Raw genomic sequence first — 24861 nt, forward strand, 5'->3', positions numbered from 1 at the left:
GAAACCCACGCTGACACGGGGAGAACATGTCAGAGCACCTGAAGGAAACCCACGCTGACACAGGGAGAACATGTCAGAGCACCTGAAGGAAACCCACGCTGACACAGGGAGAACATGTCTGAGCACCTTGAGGAAACCCACGCTGACACAGGGAGAACATGTCAGAGCACCTGGAGGAAACCCACGCTGACACAGAAAGAACAAGTCAGAGCACCTGGAGGAAACCCACGCTGACACGGAAAGAACATGTCGGAGCACCTGGCGGAAACCGACGCTGACACAGGAGAACACGTCAGAGCACCTGGAGGAAACCACGCTGACACGGAGAACACGTTCAGCACCTGGAGGAAACCACGCTGACACAGAGAGAACACGTCGGAGCACCTGGAGGAAACCCACGCTGACACAGAGAGAACACGTCGGAGCACCTGGAGGAAACCCACGCTGACACAGAGAGAACACGTCAGAGCACCTGGAGGAAACCCACGCTGACACAGGGAGAACATGTCAGAGCACCTGGAGGAAACCCACGCTGACACAGAGAGAACACGTCAGAGCACCTGGAGGAAACCCACGCTGACACAGGGAGAACATGTCAGAGCACCTGGAGGAAACCCACGCTGACACAGGGAGAACATGTGGGAGCACCTGGAGGAAACCCACGCTGACACGGGGAGAACATGTCAGAGCACCTGAAGGAAACCCACGCTGACACGGGGAGAACATGTCAGAGCACCTGAAGGAAACCCACGCTGACACAGGGAGAACATGTCAGAGCACCCGGAGGAAACCCACGCTGACATGACAAGAACATGTCGGAGCACCTGGAGGAAACCCACGCTGACACAGAGAGAACATGTCAGAGCACCTGGAGGAAACCCACGCTGACACGGGGAGAACACGTCAGAGCACCTGAAGGAAACCCACGCTGACACGGGGAGAACATGTCAGAGCACCTGGAGGAAACCCACGCTGACACGGGGAGAACATGTGAACTCAACACAGAAGGGCTTCCCCACCCTGACCGTGTAAATGAGTAAAACCAAGATGTCTGACGTAAAGAAAGAAATGTGCAGCTCAGGTAAATCTCACCCATCCTTCCATAACAGGAGACGCTGCAGGTAAATAAAATTTACTAACATCTCCTAGTCGAGGATATACACAGGTGTACAGGGTATACCAACCAGCCAAAAAGCCTTTGGAATATATGGCAGAGTTTACCCACTTGCTCCTCAGTAACCCACCCACCTACTTGACAGTACACCCACCCGATCGACCTCTTGTACATCTGTGCTTCAGGACTGCAGGTCTGTTACATCATGAAACACATCAGCAGGTAATTTCCTCATGTTTTACAGTGTAGAGATCAACAGTTCAGTGACTGACTGAGTAAAGTGATAAAGACTGAGTGTTTAGTCAAAAGCTCAGGAAAAATCTCGTTGACCCTGAGTTCATTTTCACTGAAACGAAAAAAGAAAACTGTTTTGCATCTCAACAAGGATCTGCAGCTTTAAGCATCACACAGTCATTATGATGTCACTGAGTTCAGGTCACATGACCGTGTTTGTCTGAGTGGCTGTGTGTGTATGTGTGTGTGTGTGTTAGACTGAATAGAAACAAAGAAGTTCATACAGAACAGACCCACCAGTACCAAGCACCAACACACACACACACACACACACACACACACACACACGTTCAGCTTGTAATGTGGATAACTTTTCACTGAGAGGCAGAGTTACGAGAGTCCAACACATTGAGGACATAAACAAAATAAATCAACACAAACATAGAAAAACAACAAAAACATTTTAATAAAAATGCAGCAAAAAACAACATAACAGCTGGAATGTTTATTTTTTATTTATTCAATTAAAACATGTTTAGAAATATAAAATTATTAATTACTTAATGTTTAACATTCAATCTGTTAATGAAACACACCTGTCTTATAATAAAACACACCTGTCTGATAATGAAACACACCTGTCTGTTAATAAAACACCTGTCTGTTAATAAAACACACCTGTCTGATAATGAAACACACCTGTCTGATAATAAAACACACCTGTCTGTTAATAAAACACACCTGTCTGATAATGAAACACACCTGTCTGTTAATAAAACACACCTGTCTGATAATAAAACACCTGTCTGATAATGAAACACACCTGTCTGTTAATAAAACACACCTGTCTGATAATGAAACACACCTGTCTGTTAATAAAACACACCTGTCTGTTAATAAAACACACCTGTCTGATAATAAAACACCTGTCTGATAATAAAATACACCTGTCTGATAATAAAACACACCTGTCTGATAATAAAACACACCTGTCTGTTAATAAAACACCTGTCTGATAATAAAACACCTGTCTGTTAATAAAACACCTGTCTGTTAATAAAACACACCTGTCTGATAATAAAACACCTGTCTGATAATGAAACACACCTGTCTGTTAATAAAACACACCTGTCTGATAATGAAACACACCTGTCTGTTAATAAAACACACCTGTCTGTTAATAAAACACACCTGTCTGATAATAAAACACCTGTCTGATAATAAAATACACCTGTCTGATAATAAAACACACCTGTCTGATAATAAAACACACCTGTCTGTTAATAAAACACACCTGTCTGTTAATAAAACACCTGTCTGTTAATAAAACACACCTGTCTGTTAATAAAACACCTGTCTGATAATAAAACACACCTGTCTGTTAATAAAACACCTGTCTGATAATGAAACACACCTGTCTGTTAATAAAACACCTGTCTGTTAATAAAACACCTGTCTGTTAATAAAACACCTGTCTGTTAATAAAACACCTGTCTGTTAATAAAACACCTGTCTGATAATAAAACACCTGTCTGATAATAAAACACACCTGTCTGTTAATAAAACACCTGTCTGATAATAAAACACCTGTCTGTTAATAAAACACCTGTCTGATAATAAAACACACCTGTTATGTTACATTATGTGGAATATGATCAGCTGTAACAGTTTCATTAAAATAACAAAATTCCAGGACCTTTCCAGGTTTTCCAGGACTGTTAGAATCGTGTTTATAATCTCAGTGTTTGGTTTAAGGCAGGAGGAACAGCTGTGTGTTAAACTGTCTGTTAGCACAATAATCTACTGCTCACTCTACTCTGTAAACTACTCATGTTTAACTCAACACACACACACACACACACACACACACAGGTTATAATAAAGAGTTATTAAATGAATCAGTGTGTACTCACGTCTCTCGGAGCTCTCTATCTGACACTGCTGCAGGCTGACGTCCAAATCCACTCTAATCACACACACACACACACACACACACACACACACACAATGTCTGAGGTCAGGGGGTGGAGTCAGTGCAGAGCAGGCCCCGCCCCCTGAGGACAGACAGTAATCTGTATTCTCAGTGTGTCTGAGCTAACGAGATTAACCCGAGGAGATCAGGAGCCAAAGATCAGCTTCATCATCATCATCATCATCATCCCCAGAGAGCAGCAGTGCCACCTTCAGACTGACTGTTGTTATAAAAATCATTAAAGATGATTTAGTGACTCTTTTTATTCTTTATTGTCTCAACAGCTTCACTGTTTGACTCCTGTTGTCACACTGTCCTCCTGCTGTTTGTGTAAATTATTATAATTATTATTATTACATTTTTAAAACACACTTCAAGTATGAATTTATATTTAAACTGATCTTACTGTGAATTAAAAGAAACTTTATTTACACCTCACTCAGCAGCAGCAGCAGCGTCAGCTCCCTCTGCTGATCAACACTGCTCACTGCAACACTGACATCAATAACCTGTTTATGACTTGGTGCTCTTCAGTGTCGACACTTCTTGAACATGATCAGATCAGATCAGTCTCATAATCAGGTAATTCGTGTCCACGTGTCGTCTCACTCTGTGACAGTCGTCATGAAAACATTATTTATTCTACTTTAACCCTGAACTCTGCAGTAGAAATAACCCTCCAGAGCCTACAGGGGTATTTCTGCTTACTGTGATCTGCGATGTCATTTCCTGGAGTTACTTAAAATACTTAATAAAGTATATCTTATCTTACTTCATATGCATAAAATCTGAACAACCTGAGCTGAAAGGTTTTTAAAGTCCTTAAACCTGAAACACTGATAAAAGTATTGAAATTGTTTTTGTGTTGTGTTGTGTTGTTAAAAAAAAAAAGGTTTTTCTTCAGATTTTAAAATATATAAAATATTTTGATCCAAAAGATTTTTAAATGTAGAAACCTTAACACAACATTTCTTAACACTTCCATCAGTTTTTGAATTATATGCATTATTTAGTTCAGTTAGTTTGATGTTTCATTATTTACGATAAAACTGAGACACATGATCTTAAATACAAACAAACCAAAAATACAAAAGTAAAAAAAAACAAAATTAGTCTTTGAGATATGATCATTTTGGGGCAGAGTGAAAATGTGCTCATTTGTTCTTCTGGCGTCACACTGCGTGATGCAACACTGCACATTTTCACATGGCTTTGACCACACAGCGTGATGCAATGATGTCATCACGAGTGTACAACGTGATGACATGAAGACAGAAACCGTTCTGCTGCAGAGAGACTGTTCTCGTTATTATGGTTTTTATTTTAGATACACGATAACAAGACCATGTTAATAACATGTTATTAACACGTTAGTAACTGGATTGTTTGTAATAAACAGGCGTTGATTGATAACCTTGACAACTGAGCAGACTGAACAAAAGCACAGAATCAGTTGATGTCACAAACATATTTAATATTTTTATATCACAGATGTAACAAAGAATAAAATCGCAGTAACTGTTTGTTTGTTTGTTTGTTTGGAGACGCCGTCAGGAGGTTTGCTGAAAATAAACAAATAAAGTTAAGATAAAGTTAAATAAAGTTTTAATACGAAGTGTGAACAGTATCATGTTTCTCACCAGCAGAGCTCGGCCTTTAGTTTCTATCGGCAGCAGGAAGTTTGCCAGAGAGCAGATCACACACGCCACGGCGAAAGGAGTGAGCGCCAGAATCACCGACTGAGACATCAGCACCTGAAGTACACACACAATGATGTCACACACCTGAGGACTCATCTTGGAGGTTCTGTGGCAGGAGACAATGAACTCACCTGAGCAATAAACGGAGCAATCATTCCTCCGATCCGACTGAACGACGTACAGAAGCCCATCCCCAGAGACCGCGCCACCGTGGGGTACACCTGAGGGTCGAGACCACCTGACACCTGAGACCTGGTCCATAAACACCTGTTACCTGATCAATGACAGGTAACACCACCCCCCAACACCAGCACAGTGTGGACGTACCTCAGCAGTGTAAATATAAACCACATTAAAGTTCATGGAGACCAGAGACCGGAGCAGGAACAGCAACACCGTGAACCCAAACCTGAAGGAGACAAAAACAGGGTCAGAGAGTCCTCATAGACCTGTGGATGTCTTTATAAACCTGGAGGTGTCCTCATAGACCTGTGGATGTCTCTATAAACCTGGAGGTGTCCTCATAGACCTGTGTCTAGTCAGACTGGATGTCTTTATAAACCTGGAGGTGTCTCATAGACCTGTGTCTAGTCAGACTGGATGTCTCTATAAACCTGGAGGTGTCATCAAAGACCTGTGGATGTCTCTATAAACCTGGAGGTGTCCTCATAGACCTGTGGATGTCTCTATAAACCTGGAGGTGTCCTCATAGACCTGTGGATGTCTCTATAAACCTGGAGGTGTCTCATAGACCTGTGGATGTCTCTATAAACCTGGAGGTGTCCTCATAGACCTGTGTCTAGTCAGACTGGATGTCTTTATAAACCTGGAGGTGTCCTCATAGACCTGTGTCTAGTCAGACTGGATGTCTCTATAAACCTGGAGGTGTCCTCATAGACCTGTGGATGTCTCTATAAACCTGGAGGTGTCTCATAGACCTGTGGATGTCTCTATAAACCTGGAGGTGTCCTCATAGACCTGTGTCTAGTCAGACTGGATGTCTCTATAAACCTGGAGGTGTCCTCATAAACCTGTCCCCAGTCAGACTCCAGCAGCGACAGATCCTTACATGGTGGTGCAGATGTTGATAATCATGAAGACGATGGCGGCGAGCAGCTGAACCACCGTCAGACTCATCCTCCGTCCAACCACGTTCAGCAGACAGATGTTTAATGGGACCACTGAGAGGACAGAGGGGGACAGGAGGACAGAAGACAGAGGAGGACAGGACGACAGGGGACAGGAGGACAGAAGGCAGAGGAGGACAGTGGAGGACAGAGAGGGACAGAGGACAGAGTAGGACAAAGGAGGACAGAGGGGGACAGAGGACATGGGACAGGAGGGCAGAGTAGGACAGAGAAGGACAGAAGAGGATGTTCAATAAATAAAACGAGACGTTGTGGCTTTAATTAAATACTTGTTAAAATAAACCGTCTGGTTGGTCGTCAGGTTTCAGATGGGCGGGGTCTCAGTGTGAGGGCGGGGTCTCAGTGTGAGGGTGGAGTCTCAGTGTGAGGGTGGAGTCTCAGTGTGAGGGCGGGGTCTCAGTGTGAGGGTGGAGTCTCAGTGTGAGGGCGGGGTCTCAGTGTGAGGGTGGAGTCTCAGTGTGAGGGCGGAGTCTCAGTGTGAGGGCGGAGTCTCAGTGTGAGGGCGGAGTCTCTGTGTGAGGGCGGGGTCTCTGTGTGAGGGCGGAGTCTCTTATGTGCGACCTCGCTGATGAGCAGCGTCTGGTAGTTGTTAAATTAAACAGTCTGATTGGCGGCTGGTCGTTAGGTCTGTGGGCATGTCTGATGGTGATGTCACTGAGTCTTACGTGCAACCTCGCCGAGGCTGCTGATGAGCAGCGTCTGGTAGTCGCTGAACTGGAAGGGGATGCAGTAACACAGCCCGTCCTCATGGCGGTGTTTGACCTGATGCTCTCGGTCGGCGTCCGTCATACACAGCAGGTTCTTCTCCAGCAGCTCCGAGCTGCTCAGCACCGAGCCGTAGTATGCGAAGGACGCCACGAACCTGGCGGATGAGAGACGCCACAACGTGAGACGTGGAGCGTGTTTATCGGACAGGTGATGAAACAGAAGTGGAGGAAGTGACATGTTACCAGGAGTACCACAGCAGGACAGATGTCCTCCTGAAAGACGAGTTCAGCAGAATCCTCCAGTTTCCTCTTTCCCTCTGAAACACACGCCGTCACGTGACATGATGACATCATCACTTATCACAAACACTCAGCTGATGATGTCACTGAACGTACCACCACCGGCTCCACCAGGCGTCCCGGGGGAAGAGATGCTCGGTTCATCCGAGCGATTCGCTGCAGAGTCTCAACGGCGGTGCCGACGTTTCCTGCTGAGACGTTATAACGAGCCGACTCTGGGATGTACTGAGACAGACGGGGACAAGGAGACAGACAGGTGAGGACAGAGAGATAGACAGGTGAGGACAGGTGAGGACAGAGACATAGACAGGTGAGGACAGGTGAGGACAGAGAGACAGACAGGTGAGGACAGAGAGATAGACAGGTGAGGACAGGTGAGGACAGAGACATAGACAGGTGAGGACAGGTGAGGACAGAGAGACACATAGGTGAGGACAGGTGAGGACAGAGAGACACATAGGTGAGGACAGGCGAGGATAGAGAGACAGACAGGTGAGGACAGAGAGACATACAAGTGAGGACAGGTGAGGACAGAGAGACAGATAGGTGAGGACAGGCGAGGATAGAGAGACAGACAGGTGAGGACAGGTGAGGACAGAGAGACAGACAAGTGAGGACTGGTGAGGACAGAGAGACACATAGGTGAGGACAGGCGAGGATAGAGAGACAGACAGGTGAGGACAGGTGAGGACAGAGAGACAGACAAGTGAGGACAGAGAGACAGACAGATGAGGACAGGTGAGGACAGAGAGACAGACAGGTGAGGACAGAGAGACATACAAGTGAGGACAGGTGAGGACAGAGAGACAGAGAGGTGAGGACAGGTGAGGATAGAGAGACAGGTGAGGACAGGTGAGGATAGAGAGACAGACAGGTGAGGACAGAGAGACAGACAAGTGAGGACAGGTGAGGACAGAGAGACAGGTGAGGACAGGTGAGGATAGAGAGACAGAGAGGTGAGGACAGGTGAGGATAGAGAGACAGGTGAGGACAGGTGAGGATAGAGAGACAGACAGGTGAGGACAGAGAGACAGACAAGTGAGGACAGAGAGACAGACAGATGAGGACAGAGAGACAGACAAGTGAGGACAGGAGGACGTGTCACCTTGAACAGGAAGATGAGGATGATACTGGGAGTGACGGAGATCCGGATCATCCACCTCCAGCCCAGACTGGGAACCACCAACATCCCCAGTAAGATGATCAACATGGAGCCTGTCATCCAGAAGATCTGAGGGACACAGAGACAGATAGAGGACAGACAGACAGACAGACAGACAGAGAGCATGATGGGACATATTAACCAACCTTGAGTCTCTTGTTCCATCAGAACACTTTGACTTAAATCAGTAGAATCTATCAGTGTTGAGATGAGACAGTTGGACAGAGACATGGAGGACTGAGACAGTTGGACAGAGACATGGAGGACTGAGACAGTTGGACAGAGACATGGGAGACATGAGTCCAGATCTGGATCTTCAGACTCAGTATGAGACAAACATGTGACTGATGGTTCTGACTGGAGACCCTCAGGGACCTGATCTCAGTCTGATACTGTTTACTGAGGACATCCTGTTCTGATCCCAGAGACCAGGACCAGGTCTGATCCCAGAAACCAGGACCAGGTCTGATTCCAGAGACCAGGACCAGGTCTGATGCCAGAGACCAGGACCAGGTCTGATCCCAGGGACCAGGACCAGGTCTGATCCCAGAAACCAGGACCAGGTCTGATTCCAGAGACCAGGACCAGGTCTGATGCCAGAGACCAGGACCAGGTCTGATCCCAGAGACCAGGACCAGGTCTGATGCCAGAGACCAGGACCAGGTCTGATCCCAGGGACCAGGACCAGGTCTGATGCCAGAGACCAGGACCAGGTCTGATTCCAGAGACCAGGACCAGGTCTGATGCCAGAGACCAGGACCAGGTCTGATTCCAGAGACCAGGACCAGGTATGATCCAGGTCTTTAGAACTGATCAGGATCAGATCCTTGGTTTAATGTCAGTTGTCACACTGATGGTTTATTATTAATATCATTCATGTCACATCAGCTGAGGTGTGGATGGATGGATCATGTCAGAGTGATGTCAGAGTGATGTCAGAGTGATGTCAGACTCACGGAGGCGAGCGGCAGCAGAGACGCTCGGTACTTTGCAGGAATAAACTCAGTCTTCAACACAAACCTGAAACAACAACATGGACGTCACTCACACTGTGTGTGTGTGTGTGTGTGTGTGTGTGTGTGTGTGTGTGTGTGTGTGTGTGTGTGTGTGTGTCAGTGTGTGTGTGTGTGTGTGTGTGTGTGTGTGTCAGTGTGTGTGCTGACCCCTGTGACACCCCGGCGACGCCGCAGCCCACCATGCTGCGCAGGAAGATGAACCAGCTGTACGACGGAGCGAACGAGGTCAGCAGAGAGAAGTATGCGCTCCACACGAAGCCGCCAAACACCACCTGACAACACATACACACAACAATATACACACATACTGTAACATGACACTGTATATCAGTAACATATTATATAGGAACCTTTGGTCCAGATATTGATGTAGATGCCACCTGATGTGCTCCACCCACCTGAACACCATTACAGACCAGGTAACCCCCCCCATGGCAACTCCACTCCCTGGTGGCTGTGCGCCACCCCAACAGGACAATGCACCATCACACCACAAACACTGGTCAGGGGCGACCCCGGGGGATGTGACTAAGAGCTCAAGGCCTCAACCTGGCCTTCAGACTCCACAGATCCCCATCTGATCAAACATCCACTGGGCATGCTGGTACCTTATCTCACAACCTGCAGGACTCAAAGGAGGGACAAAACTGGAGCACATAGGGGTGGCTAATCACCTCACATCCTGGATCCTGGACTACCTCACGGACCGGACGCAGTATGTCAGGATCCAGGATTGTATATCGGACTTGGTTGTCTGCAGTACAGGCGCCCTGCAGGGGACGGTGCTGGCACCGTTCCTCTTCACCCTCTACACTGCACACTTTTCATACCACACCCCCACCTGTCATCTGCAGAAGTTCTCTGACGACTCTGCCATCGTCGGCCTCATCACAGATGGGGACGACAGGGAGTACAGAGAACTGAACCAGGACTTTGTGGACTGGTGCCTGAGGAACCACCTTCAGATCAACGTGGGGAAAACCAAAGAGCTGATGGTGGATTTCCACAGGCGCAGACTCCTCCCCCCAACACCGGTGAACATCCAGGGAGAGGACATTGAGATGGTGACATCTTATAAGTACCTGGGTGTTCATCTTAACAATAAGCTGGACTGGACTGATCACATAACAGCACTGTACAGGAAAGGCCAAAGCAGACTCTACCTGCTGAGGCGGCTCAGGTCTTTTGGAGTGCAGGGGGCGCTCCTGAAGACCTTCTTTGACACTGTGGTGGCATCAGCCATCTTTTACGGAGTGGTCTGCTGGGGCAGCAGTGTCTCGGCTGCAGATAGGAAGAGGGTACTGCCATCAGGGGTACTGATGCAGTGAGGGGGGGCACTTGGTCTGTAACAATGTTTAGATGGGTGTGTAAAAGTTTCCCTGCAGAACACTGCACTGTAATGAAATGATCAATGTCACTCACTTCACCTGTCAGTGGTCACAATGTTTTGGCTGTTTATTGATAATGACATATATAATAAAGAAGTTATTGACCTTCCAGCGTCCGTATCTGTCAGCGATGTATCCTCCCAAAACTCCACATAGCATGAAGCCCAGGAACACCATCTGAGACACAACAAGGAGGTGGGGAGGAGGAGGGGGAGGAGGTGGAAAGGAGGGGGAGGAGGTGGAGGAGGAGGAGGAGGAGAGGACGGGGAGAAGGAGGGGGAGGAGGGGGAGGAGGAGCTTCAGCATGGGACAATCACCGGGTTTCACTCTGGGATATTTTAAAGAGCTTGAAACACCACGGTGAGAACAAACAGGTGTCTAACAATAATTACAATGATCTTTAATATGTAAACAGGTCTGATCAGGTGTAGTCAGGTGTGAACAGGTGTAGTCAGGTCAGGTATTAATAGACACCTGGATCAGGAATGTTTATAATGAGTCAGTGTGATGTCACCTGACCTGACGAGGCATTGTGGGTATTTAATATAAGACTTGATGTTTATCAGAAGTGTGAGGAGGACAGATCCATATGAGTTTCTCTCTGAGAGATGACCGTTCATATCTCACAGTAAAAAAAATAATAAAAAATAAAAATAAACACAGCTGTGTGTAAAATATCATTTGTTCTTTGTTAATAATTAAATCATGTTCAGAACTCTTATTGATGAATGAAATATTAATGAGCTGTGACTCACAGTGGAAACGAGAGCGACCTGCCAGTCGTCTAGACGCCACTCACATCGAATCTCTGGAGAAACTACGGCCAGCAGCATGATCTCCATCGCCTCCACGATCTACACACACACACACACACACACACACACACACACACACACACACACACACACACAGTTACAGAGTCTCTGCTCACAACTGTTTTTTTTTCTTTTATTGGCAGAACTGAAATCAAATAAAAAAATGTTGAATTTTTAATCTTCATTGACACTAACAAGGACTTTAAACAACAACATGAGCTCAATGCAGACGTATATACTTAGATATCACATTAACTGTGTCAGCATGTTGCAGCTTTGATCTCTGCTGAGTTAGACTGTGACATTAGGCATATACAGTACAGGCCAAAAGTTTGGACACACCTTCTCATTCAATGCGTTTTCTTTATTTTCATGACTATTTACATTGTAGATTCTCACTGAAGGCATCAAAACTATGAATGAACACATGTGGAGTTATGTACTTAACAAAAAAAGGTGAAATAACTGAAAACATGTTTTATATTCTAGTTTCTTCAAAATAGCCACCCTTTGCTCTGATTACTGCTTTGCACACTCTTGGCATTCTCTCGATGCCAAGAATGCAATCACAGATTAACGCAGCAGAGATCACAGTTTAACGCAGCAGAGATCACAGTTTAACGCAGCAGAGATCACAGAGTAACGCAGCAGAGATCATAGATTAACGCATCAGAGATCACAGTTTAACGCAGCAGAGATCACAGAGTAACGCAGCAGAAATCACAGAGTAACGCAGCAGAGATCACAGTTTAACGCAGCAGAGATCACAGATTAACGCAGCAGAGATCATGTTCATATTCACTCTAAAAAACAGAATATAAAATACATCTGTTTGCTCTCCTAAAAAAAGTTCTGTAAATGTGTCGAAGATCTGCAGTTTTAATTTGATGAACTTCATTTTGTAGAAATTTAACTTCTGTTCTTTCACATGAAATTCTAACTGCCTAATCTTAAATAAAATTCATTAGTTAGTTTATCTGTAATAATCAGACGGATCTGTTTACAACAGCATGTTATACTGTATATAACATATAAATGTACTGTTTCAATGTACAGTAGATGTAAACTTACGTTGGAGCTCCCCATGATGACAAACAGCAGGACATGAAAGCGTCCGAAGCCGATTGTTTCCACAGCTTCCTCCACAGTGAACGTCTCGTCTGCTGCTGCGCCCACAGCTCAAATAAAGTTTTATTATTTGTTCATTAGAACATTACAAACGGTTCTCCCGTCAGAACAAAACACACACACGTGTGTATCAGCTGATCCAAAGAGAGATTGTTTTACTTGTTTACATTATTTATTGATGTCTGAAGATAAAAAAAAAACAACAACAATTACCTGCTGACTGATCAGATTGACTCTCCAGGCTCTCATCAACGAGACACTTTATTGATTTTTGATTTCAGACTCACCATTATTGTTCTTCTTGCTGCCCTGCTGGTTGTCCTGCAGTTCCACCTCCTGCAGCTGGATTGCGCTCACCAGCTGAGTCTTCATATAATCCCCCATCCTGAGAACAAACACACAGACGGTGATGTCACGTCGTGCTGCAGCAGCCGCTCCTCCTCCTGCTGCTGTCTGAGCGTCAGGGCTGCTGCCTCACTTTTACGTGCACACGCAGATACACGACGCGGTGGAGACAGGAAGTGAAGATAACTTGAGCTGACGACGAAACCTCCACAAGATAAAAGCCAATATTTTATCAATACAGCTGATCAGCAACATGTAGAGAAGTTTTAATGAGCTCTGTCCACAGTCTCTGATCCACCGCCGCTGACATCATGTTGTAAACAAACACAGAGGCTTTACAACAAACAACAACTGTCGTTTGTTGTTTGTGTCTGTTTTTAGCCTCATTGCAGCCTGTAGCTCTACAGGCTGCAATGAGGCTAAAAACAGAGTTCAGATGACGTCTTTTTATGTCGGGGCTTCGGGACACTTGGATCACTACGGACGAGCAGTATGGAGATATTTTGTGGTTTCAATGATGTGTTTTTGGACGTTTGAATCTGGGGCGCCGTCAGCCTCCATTAGGTGGAGTTGTGTTGCTACCTCCTCTCCCCTTGGATCTCTGCAAGTGATGTGAGGACTCTAAAACTTCACCTGAGCCTCCCTCGGCATATGGGTGAGTAGATAATGGCTGAATTTACATTTTTGGGTGCACTATCCCTTTAAGGGCATCATCACAATCCCCCTCATTATATTTTATTTTACTTTTACGTATCTATTGAATTTTCCCTCAGTGCACTTTTTTGTTTGTTTTGTGGACAGTTGTTATTTGTTATTAGTTTACAGTTTGATAGTTAAAATATAATAAAATGTCATCATTAATAATAATAATTATTATCAATAATCGGGCGGCACGGTGGTGTGGTGGTTAGCACTCTCGCCTCACAGCAAGAGGGTTGCCGGTTCAATCCCGGGCGTGGGAGCCCTTCTGTGTGGAGTTTGCATGTTCTCCCCGTGTCAGCGTGGGTTCTCTCCAGGCACTCCAGCTTCCTCCCACAGTCCAAAGACATGCAGGTTAATTGGTGACTCTAAATTGTCCGTAGGTGTGAATGTGAGTGTGAATGGTTGTCTGTCTCTATGTGTCAGCCCTGTGATAGTCTGGTGACCTGTCCAGGGTGAACCCTGCCTCTCGCCCAGTGTCAGCTGGGATAGGCTCCAGCCCCCCCGTGACCCTCAAGAGGAAGAAGCGGTTAGAAGATGAATGAATGAATGAATTATCAATAATCAATAATGAATCACCTGTTCTCTGACTGTTAAAGTTTATTTCTCTCTTCTGTTGTTTTCATGAGTTTAGTTTGATGGGTTTTTGCTTCCTGTCAGTCTCACACAGTATATAATAAATATTCACTTCATGTGTTCACCTCATTAATGTTTTCTATCTGACAGGTTTCATTAAGTCTAATATGAGTTATATTGATTTCTTCAGCAGGTCTCACAGAGCTGTAACCCTGAGCAGAGGAAACAGCTGTGACTATAGTTTCCTGTTGTTTCTCCACGTCGTCTCAGTCAGTTCTGCCTGAGGTGAAACATTTACATATTCATTCAGGGATAAAAACACATTTCATATTCACTGTACAGACTCCTGCAGTATTTACACTGCGTGATATTACAGTTTTCTCTTCCTGAACTTTTCCAGTCCTCAGCTGTTGTTTGTCTTTCACTGTGTCACCTGTAACTCAAAGTTGTTTCATAAACATTTGATAAATCTATTTTCAGTCAGCGTCCATTTTCTATGAGACGCTGAATTAAATTGTTTTTTAAACTGACCTCTCCTGAATGTTTTATTAATTTCTGACCTGCAGGGGCTTTAAAAAGTGTTTTTGGTCTGATTCATATTTTAGTTTATTGAATAATTAGTGAGCAGATGTTTTTACCTGCCCAGGTGACCAGGATGTTGTCGTGTGTTTAACTTAAAGTCAGAGTCTTGTGTGGTTTCTCAGAGGAGGAGGAGGAGGAGGAGCACATGTCTATTATCAGTTTGACAAGTTTTGTATTTACATTTCCAACACATGACTGTGTCTGATACACATTTAATCTGTCCTACAGTTTCTGTCACTGCTGCTCCTCTAATACATGGCAGTGTACTCACTGATGCTGCAGCCATTTTGTTTACTATGAGTCCATTAAATAATAATAATAATAATAAATAAATAAACTATTTCATTGAACTAAAAGCTGAAATATTGTTTGGTTCAAATCAGTGACCTGAGGGGTATTCCAGAAAGCGGGTTTAGTGAAAACTCAGAGTAAGTTAACCCTGAGATGAGGGAAACTCTGGGTTTTCAGTTCCAGACAGAGAGGTAACTGAAACTCTGAGTCAGTCACCATGGTAACAGACTCTGTGAACATAACCTGCTCGCTGACAGGTTTTCTTCAATAAACCCTGAGTTTCTCTCTGTCTCCTCCCTCTTACACGCTGTTTCATTTCCTCATTCATTCAGTCCGTGTCAAAGCTTGTATCGAAGCGCATTCATTAGCGGAGATTTACCGTCTGTCACAGTCTAAATCCTGCTGGATATTAGTTTGTTACTCAGGACTGTCTGAAGTTACTGAATTTATGCACATCAGTCATTTCTTTGGACATCAGCTTTTGTCTTTACATTCAAATATTACACAGCGAGAATTCACCTCAGCTCAGAATCAAACCTCTGTCCTTTTATATTTATTATTTTTATAACACTGTGCACAAGGATCAGACTGTCAGTCTGTCAGAGCAGCTCCCACATGTTTATTGCACATAATGTGTAGGTCTAATTATTTAAATGTTAAAATGGGTATGAAGCTTTAGACACGTAGTATCAGTGACTAATGATCTCTATCAGTGATGTCACTGGTCGCACTGATGGAACATAACTCCTATAGCCTAATATTGGGGATTATATGTTCATATTTCTGAGTGAGCAATGGTGCAGCATTTCACTGTCTTTACATTTACTACATTTGTAGCTGAAATAAAGTCACTGAATGCTGTTGAGTCAAGATACAAATAGATGTGCAACATTTTCAAATCTACTGTATTTTAACCTCAACGTCTTTTCAGGTGCAAATCACCAAACATATTATTACTGGGTCAGACTGTGATGGTCCCAACCCCATTGATAAAGCAAGAAATTCCACTAATTAACCCTGATAAGGCACACCTGTAAAGTGGAAACCATTTCAGGTGACTACCTCTTGAAGCTCATGGAGAGAATGCCAAGAGTGTGCAAAGCAGTAATCAGAGCAAAGGGTGGCTATTTTGAAGAAACTAGAATATAAAACATGTTTTCAGTTATTTCAGCTTTTTTTGTTAAGTACATAACTCCACATGTGTTCATTCATAGTTTTGATGCCTTCAGTGAGAATCTACAATGTAAATAGTCATGAAAATAAAGAAAACGCATTGAATGAGAAGGTGTGTCCAAACTTTTGGCCTGTACTGTGTATATATATATATATATATATATATATATATATATACACACACACACACACACACACACGTATATGCAAGCAACACATACACATAAGCAACAAAAAATAAAAAGACAAAGAAGAACTTAAACATTGTGGATCAAATGTAACAACAATTTCTTTTTAAAATTAATCAAAGACAACGAGCTCTTCACTATATGTACCTTGGAGTTCCATATCTGTACACCACGATATCTAAGAGAGTACTGGCCATGTTTTGCTTTATAAAAAGGAAGATGGAGAATAGGAGAATAATATAAAGTCAGTAAACAAGTGACATTTATAACGCTTCGAACTTTGCTGATGATCCCTAATGACTTCACAATTTTGTTATGAATAAAATGAATATAGGGTTTCCAATTTAAATTCTCATCAACTAAAATGCGTAAAACACGTGTACGAGATACTTGGGAAATTTGTTTTCCATCAACTACAACTGTAACATGATCTCTAATGTATTTCTTGCCCTTTCCTGCAAATATTATGAAATTAGATTTTTTAATGTTTAATGCAAGTTTATTGAGTTGAAACCATTTTGCAACTCTCACCATTTCCTCATTTGTATTATTTATTAGAGTGTGCAAGTCAGTATGTGATAAAATCATGTTGGTATCATCAGCAAACAAAATGGGAAAAGAGAATTTACAAACTAATGAGAAATCGTTAATATAAATTACAAATAATACGGGTCCTAGAATGGATCCTTGTGGTACACCATGTGTTGTATGAACTGTATTTGAAACACAACCATTCATTAATACATACTGCTCTCTTTCACTCATATAATTAGTTAACCATTTTAATGCATTTCCTTGAAAACCATAGTATTTTAATTTGGCCAACAGAATATCATGATCGATGGTGTCAAATGCCTTGGATAAATCCAAAAAAAATGCCAAATGCAATTTTGTTGTCGTTCAAAGATGTGTGTATTTTGTCTGTAAGTTGCAATAGTGCCATGTAGGTAGAATTATCCTTTCTAAATCCATACTGATGCTCATATAAGATATTATTCACATTTAGATGCTTTAACATTCGGGTATAAATCAATTTTTCCAAAATTTAAGAAAAGCAAGGTAAAATAGATATAGGGCGATAATTAGTGAAGTTACTTTGATCACCAGTTTTAAATAAAGGTATAATTTTTGCTTTTTTAAGATCCTTGGGAACAACACCTGTTTCCATAGATCGACCTAAAATATGAGTAAGAGGTTCCAATATGTAATTAGATACCTCTTTTACTAATGAACTAATAATTCCATCATGGCCAGGTATTTTTTAGATTATTAATAATCTCATTTACTTCAATTATTTGTGGTGGCTCAAATTGCAACTTACATGGATATTGTTTTCTGAAAAATCTAAAGGATTACCCAAACAATTGTTAGTTTTGCTAGAAAGAGAAGCACCCACATCTGCAAAAAAACTATTAAAGCCACATGCGATGTCATATGGAGCGGTGACTGATTTATCTCCATTTTGAAACTGAGAGACTGAAACCGATGAGGTTTTCTGTCTTTTATTTAGTAATTGATTAATAATATTGCATGTAGATTTTATATCATTTCTTGATTCTTGGAGCTTCTTTGAGAAATATGTTTTTTTGCTGAGCGTAAAATGTGCACAAATTTGTTTTTATATGTTTTATATTCTTTAGAATTTAAAGGAGTTGGATTTAGAATATATTTTTTGTATAATTTATTTTTTGTCAAGGAAGATTTTTTAAGGCCTGGCGTAAACCAAGGTTTATGAAGATCATCATTCCTCTTTTTTGTTGTCTTTTTAAAAGGAAAACACTGGTTGTATAAACTATCAAATAAATTCATAAAATTTGAATACGCTAATTCAGTATCTTTCTCATGAAGAACATTATCCCATGAGACATTTGCCATCTAAAACCTGAAATTGTCCATATTTTTCTTATTGTATACTCTGTAGTAATAAATGTCAGATATTTTATTTGTTTTATGATTTTTTTGAACCAGACTAAAAATAGGTAAATGATCAGAAATGTTGGTATATACACTGCCTGGCCAAAAAAAAAGTTGCCACCTGGATTTAACTAAGCAAATAGGTACGAGCCTCCTATTGGATAATCACTGCATGGGCGATTATCTTTCAGCTGGCAACAAGTTATTTAACCCCAACTGGTGCAATGAGTTGCTTCTCATTTCCTAAACAACCATGTCCAAAGACACATCCCGTGGTCGTGGAAAAGATGTTAGTCTGTTTGAGAAGGGTCAAATCATTGGCATGCATCAAGCAGAGAAAACATCTAAGGAGATTGCAGAAACTACTAAAATTGGGTTAAGAACTGTCCAACGCATTATTAAAAACTGGAAGGATAGTGGGGACCCATCGTCTTCGAGGAAGAAATGTGGCCGGAAAAAAATCCTCAGTGATTGTGATCGGTGATCACTTAAACGTTTGGTGAGATCAAATCGAAGAAAAACAACAGTAGAACTCAGGGCTATGTTTAATAGTGAAAGTAAGAGCATTTCCACACACAATGCAAGGGAACTCAAGGATTGGGACTGAACAGCTGTGTAGCCTTAAGAAACCACTAATCAGTGAGGCTAACCGGAAAAAGGCTTCAATTTGCTAGGGAGCATAAAGATTGGACTCTGGAGCAATGGAAGAAGGTCATGTGGTCTGATGAGTCCAGATTTACCCTGTTCCAGAGTGATGGGCGCATCAGGGTAAGAAGAGAGGCAGATGAAGTGATGCACCCATCATGCCTAGTGCCTACTGTACAAGCCTGTGGGGGCAGTGTTATGATCTGGGGTTGCTGCAGTTGGTCAGGTCTAGGTTCAGCAACAGTATGTGCTCAAAGAATGAGGTCAGCCGACTACCTGAATATACTGAATGACCAGGTTATTCCATCAATGGATTTTTTCTTCCCTGATGGCACGGGCATATTCCAAGATGACAATGCCAGGATTCATCGGGCTCAAATTGTGAAAGACCGGTTCAGGGAGCATGAGACATCATTTTCACACATGGATTGGCCACCACAGAGTCCAGACCTTAACCCCATTGAGAACTTTTGGGATGTGCTGGAGAAGGCTTTGCGCAGCAGTCAGACTCTACCATCATCAATGCAAGAGCTTGGTGAAAAATTAATGCAACACTGGATGGAAATAAATCTTGTGACATTGCAGAAGCTTATCGAAACAATGCTTTAATCAGGCCAGTGTCAGAAATATTAGAGTGTGACCACTTTTTGTTTTTTCCCAGTCAAAAAAAATTGTGAAGATATTATCAATAAGGGTTGCAGATGAAATGGAAATCCTAGTTGCCATATTAATTAAGGGATACAAATAATTTGAATACAAAGTAGTTAGAAATTCTGCAGTTTGTGGATGATGCTCTTCCCTAAAAAGATTGATATTAAAATCACCTATGAGATAACAAACTTTGCCCTCTTTTGATATAAGTTCTAGAACATCTGAAAGCCGTTGATTAAAAAGATCAACATCTGTATTGGGTGGTCGATAGATACATGCAATGACTATGATTTTTTCCCCCAACTGAAGGGCATGAAGTAATTTCAATAAAAACAGATTCTGCAACATTAGTTTCAAAAGTCATAAGATCATCTCTGCTGACAAACTGCTAACTATTGTGGATGAAGAGAGATACACCTCCACCAGTTCTCATTCCTCTCATCCAATGAATGGCTTTGTACTCAGGCAGTTCATACAGTGAAACCACAAATTCATAAAGCCATGTTTCAGTTCAAGCTAAAATTGCAAATTTATGATCCAAAGATGAGAGATAATGAGTCAAATTGTCATAATTTTTAGATAAACTCCTAACATTTAGATGAAAAATAGAAAATGGATTGGATGTAGCAGCGTGTGTTAAGCTTTGGCATAACAGTTTGAACTCTTTTTCTTCATAGTATTTACATGTATCTGGTCTCTGCAAAAAGGTTAGAAAATTTGAATCAGGATCGTGGTCATTATATCTACAACTTGTGCCATTTATTTTTAATGGACAAAAGATAGAAGCTTTGTCATCAACATTCAGTGATTTACCATTGATTACCGAAATTAAATCATTATTGTCGAGACCATGAAAAGGAAACTCTGATGTACATTTTTGGCAGGTCCAATTTACCCAGTCTAATACCTTTGAATAATTCAAGCGTGTACATTTGAAATGATAACCTCTTTTGCAGACACCACATTCATATACTGAGCTTTTTATACTCTTTTACATGTATTGCAGATCTCTTGGAAATATGTTATATTTGATGTGTCGTTTTGATTCATAATAATACAGAATGAATTCTGAGACAGTTACCAAGATGAGAATATGAGCAAGTTATCGAATCAAATCATTCAAGAAGAACGTGGTTGGTGAACAATCAATTGGTCATACCGTAGACATGCAATCTGCCCCTTATCACGTGCCTCTTTAAGTTTAGGCCGCAGTTCCATTCATTTCAGTCTCACATTGTCTGTAAAATCCTCACTGATGAAGATCTCGGTGCCTTTTAGTTTTTTTCCTCTTCTTAGAAGTTCCTCTTTATCCTTGAGTCTGAGCAGTTCCATCACAACAGGCCTCGGCCTGATTGCTTGCTCTTCAAATTTTCCCTTGTGATGTGCATACTCAACTTCAATTGTTTTGGGGTCAAGTTCCAGTTTGTCAGCCAATAATTGTTTGACTTTAGATTCTGTGATTTGCCACGATTCACTCCTTTCTTCTGGGATTCCATCAATGATGATGTTGTTCTTCTTCGATTGACTCTCCAGATATTCTGATTTTCCAGAAAGTTTATCAAAAGAAGCTTGGACAGATGCAGACTCACTTGAAATGTTCTTGAGACCAATGGCATGGTCAGAAAGTCTTTTGTTAAGATCGTCTACATCCTTTTATGAATACTGCAAACTGATCTTGATGTCCTGTACATCTTTCATGATCGTATCCATCCTTTGGTTGGTAGAATCCATAAATAATTGAACAAAGGTCTTAAAGTTTCTTTCCTGTTGCTCAATTAAGTCTTTAAAGAATGATTTTTGCTGATCAAGTAGCTCATGAATCAGTCAATGAATAGGATTCCTGCTCCTGGTTGAGTTGTTTGGGCCCCATGATGGACAAAAAAGAGGCAAAAAATAAAACAACAATAAGCAATATACAGTACTTGTTGCTGGATGAATGAATGAATGAATGAATGAATGAATGGATGGATGATGAGCCTGGGCCTGGAAGCCTGGCTGCTGGTGGAGGCTTGGGCCTGGGCTTGAGAGCCTGACTGCTGCTGGGAGCCTGGACCCGGGCCTTAGGCCTTTCCCTCAGGTTGTTGCTGCAGGCTGGTCTTCAGCTGATGGCTAGCTGCTCCCTCAGCCGATGCTGGATCCAACGCAGCAGAGAGAGCAGGCCAGGGTAGAGGGAATCTACCAAATATCCAGAATTGCGAACACCATACACAGCTTTTTGTTGTTTAATGTACTACCTGACTGTATTGCAAGACAAACTGACAAATATATAGAATTTTCAAAGCTTAAAAAGGATAAAATAAGGTTAAAAAAGGTAGGAGAGTCAGGAGCTCTGAGGCCTTGCTGCTTCCTCTGACCAAGCCTAGCCTAGCCTATATGTTTTAAATCTTCTGCCTCCTGTGTTTTTCCCCATCAGATTAAATCTGAACAAATATATTATGATATATTATTAATATAATGTAATGTATCTGCAGCCTGATACACAGTCAGATTCCACCACTTTATCTTCATTAAGGAAATGTAAGTCTGATAAATGATGAATAAACTTTTTTATTAACTTTATGGTTAACTTATTGACACTTTCCTCGCTCTGACTCAGGCTCTTCTTTTAAAGATAAACGTGCACCGTCTGCTACACATGCATTAATATCTCTACATCCACTGGATTAAAATGGAGGCGCTGTCTTTTATTGACCTGTTGCCATGGTGAATCGTGGAGTCGGAGCTCCATTGATGATGGCTTTTTATTGTCGGCTTAACTCAGAGTGAACATACTCACACCACGTTTACACATAGCCGGGTATTTAGAGAAATAAATATTTCCCCCCTCCGTTTTCAATAACAACATCGTGCACACAACATCGTTTTCAAAAATGTTGTCATTTACAAGAACCCAGATAAATACGTCATCGAGCGCTGTCATAACTATGCCAAACCTATGGGCGGCAGTGTAGGGAGAAGGATGAAGCCATGCAAGCCAATCAGAACTCTCAGAATCGACAACAACAACAACGACGACGACGACGACGACGAATAAGATGCGTGACTTCCTGTTCCTTTCAAAACAGTAAACATGGCGAGAGTTTCGTTTGTGTGGACTGACAGTGAAGTGGAGCTACTCCTAAATGTCGCTTTAAACGCCGGATTTCCGCTGGATGCGTGTCCGTTGCGGAACGGCAGCGCTGGTTATCTGCTGCGTGCTCCGCCGTCCGTCAACACCCACCGGCTGCATTTGCTGTGCGGTGCGGTGCAGCTCTGCCGGAAGACATCTGTGCACTGCCATGATTAACATCTCCTCGTCCATGGTGTCAACGGGGTGAAATGACGTCTGAAAACCTCTGACCTGTTGACTTCAGGCCTGCCTCCGCCCATTATGACGTTTTCAAGGTGTAGTGCAGGGAAATATGATCCGCCGTGAACACTGTGTATTTTATTTTGAAAATTAACCGGATGTTTTATTTTGTTTCTGTGCATGACTTCCTGCCCCGCACGATCTGCTCTGTGCTGAATTGCTGCGTTGTGCTCCGGCGTCCGGCAAAAATAGAAGTCCTGTGTATCTGTTGCGGAGGGCTCCGGAGCGGAGACGCAGCGCAGCCGCAGCCGGTGGAAACACACACATTGACTAGAATTGAATCCTATCGTCTCCGCTGCCGTGCCGGAGCGGAGACGCAACCAACACACATCTGGTGGAAAAAGGCCGTAATAAAGCGTTTGCACAAACGTAAAAATGAGTACCACCTCAACAGCATCCATGATCAGTAGCCAAACAAAGTGTAAACATAGGTCGCTCACATGACGTCATGACTTTCAGAACCTAAAACCCTGTTTCACCCAGTTTAGACGGCAACACACAGACAGAGTTTTCAGAAATCTCCACTTCGGCCGGAGTTTTTACAAATGATCGTTTTCCGTGAAAAAAACTCAGTTTGCATGTAAACAAGAGGCCAAACAGCATGAAAATATGTGCGTTTTTCCTACGTGTAAACGGGGTATCAGAGTTGACTGAACTAATTCAAATCAGCTGTTCTGGAACCGGTAACTCAGAGTTTCCCATCTCAGGGTAAATCAGCTCAGAGTTCAGGGATAGACTCAGAGTTTGTTGAACCTCCTACCTGGAATACCCCTCTGATGTCTGAAAACGTCTCACTGTTCCACCTCCTCCTGTTTGATTATGATCATTATTATTATTAAAACAGTTGTTATATTCATGTAAAGACTGAGTAACTGTGAGTAATCAGTGTGGCTCCTGCAGGTTGTTTCCTGGACGTAGATGAACTTAAACCAAACGTTAATTTAATTTTGTCCTTTGTCAGAAACATTTGAGTTTTAAACCTCTGTGACTTCACAGATTTGAAAGTAGAAACAAACTCTCCAACAGACCAAAGATCTCTGATGATTCCTAATTTTGTCCTTTGTCAGAAACATTTGAGTTTTAAACCTCTGTGACTTCACAGATTTGAAAGTAGAAACAAACTCTCCAACAGACCAAAGATCTCTGATGATTCCTGCAGGTCTGCTCTGTTTGTTAACCTGCTGCTTCCGATTTAACAGGCTCACTAAACCGGATGTAGAGTAAACACAGGTGTCAAAGGTCAACCATGTCCGAGCCGAATCTCACAGAAACACACTGTAAATAGTTCTTCACCTGTTTTTATCATGTTTGTTCAGTTCTCAGCGAGTTTTAGGAGGAAATCTTTAAACCGCCGGATTTTAAACGGAGTTTGGCGGGACGGTTCCTCCGGGTTCTCTGAGGAGAAACACGGAGTGTTAAAGTTTAATATGAGTCATTAAGTGTGACGTATCACAGCAGCACCTGCGGACAGGTGTCAGAACACTCACACTGACATCAGCTTCATGTTAGCCTCAGTTTACCTGCAGGACGTCGACGGACGCTCAGGTGAGCTCACCTGCGCGTTAAAGTGTTTCTGTTTTCAAGAATAAAGGTACTCACAGTGCTGTCTGTCCTCTGTATCCACCTGTCTGTCCTCCGTGTCTCTGATCATTCTGTTCACACACACATCATTTCTTCTACAGGTTATTCCGGTATTCTACCTGTTGTTGACCTGCCCAGGTGAATCAGGAAGCAGCTGTGACGTCGGCGTCACCGGGAAACGGG

The 24861-nt window shown here is 42.7% G+C and overlaps 1 protein-coding gene and 1 long non-coding RNA gene across 4 annotated transcripts; both read right to left on the minus strand.

Annotated features, from left to right (window-relative positions):
* Positions 1-4773: 4773 nt before the first annotated feature.
* svopl (SVOP-like) lies at positions 4774-24839 on the minus strand. Of its 2 annotated transcripts, none has more exons than XM_049566936.1 (16): positions 24697-24839; positions 12972-13069; positions 12628-12722; positions 11497-11595; positions 10847-10918; positions 9501-9625; positions 9294-9357; positions 8281-8406; positions 7272-7400; positions 7119-7192; positions 6834-7030; positions 6090-6201; positions 5348-5429; positions 5152-5241; positions 4961-5074; positions 4774-4882 (listed from the first exon to the last, which is right to left on the minus strand). In XM_049566936.1, the coding sequence occupies exons 2-16, from the start codon at positions 13066-13068 to the stop codon at positions 4871-4873; spliced, it is 1488 nt and encodes a 495-aa protein (XP_049422893.1). In that variant the 5' UTR covers position 13069; positions 24697-24839; the 3' UTR covers positions 4774-4870. The 2 variants fall into 2 exon arrangements, with proteins under 2 accessions (XP_049422893.1, XP_049422892.1); XM_049566935.1 differs by having other exon boundaries at positions 12628-12734.
* LOC125882941 (uncharacterized) lies at positions 5458-6082 on the minus strand. 2 transcript variants are annotated; one of them, XR_007448430.1, is made up of 3 exons: positions 5675-6082; positions 5602-5634; positions 5458-5549 (listed from the first exon to the last, which is right to left on the minus strand). It is a non-coding gene; the product is annotated as an uncharacterized LOC125882941 (long non-coding RNA). The 2 variants fall into 2 exon arrangements; XR_007448431.1 differs by having other exon boundaries at positions 5464-5634; positions 5675-5919; positions 5959-6077.
* Positions 24840-24861: the final 22 nt, after the last annotated feature.

The sequence above is a fragment of the Epinephelus fuscoguttatus genome, linkage group LG22 (assembly GCF_011397635.1).
Source record: "Epinephelus fuscoguttatus linkage group LG22, E.fuscoguttatus.final_Chr_v1".
In the NCBI taxonomy this organism is placed as follows: domain Eukaryota; kingdom Metazoa; phylum Chordata; class Actinopteri; order Perciformes; family Serranidae; genus Epinephelus; species Epinephelus fuscoguttatus.

Bases quoted from the DNA above. Each gene is read 5' to 3' on its own strand.
- svopl (XM_049566935.1), bottom strand. From the start codon at position 13,068: ATGGGGGATTATATGAAGACTCAGCTGGTGAGCGCAATCCAGCTGCAG. The intron at 9,358-9,500 runs GTCAGCACACAC...TTGTTGTTTCAG, and splicing joins GTCGCCGGGGTGTCACAGGG to GTTTGTGTTGAAGACTGAGT. The intron at 5,075-5,151 runs GTGAGTTCATTG...TGTGTACTTCAG, and splicing joins TTGCTCCGTTTATTGCTCAG to GTGCTGATGTCTCAGTCGGT.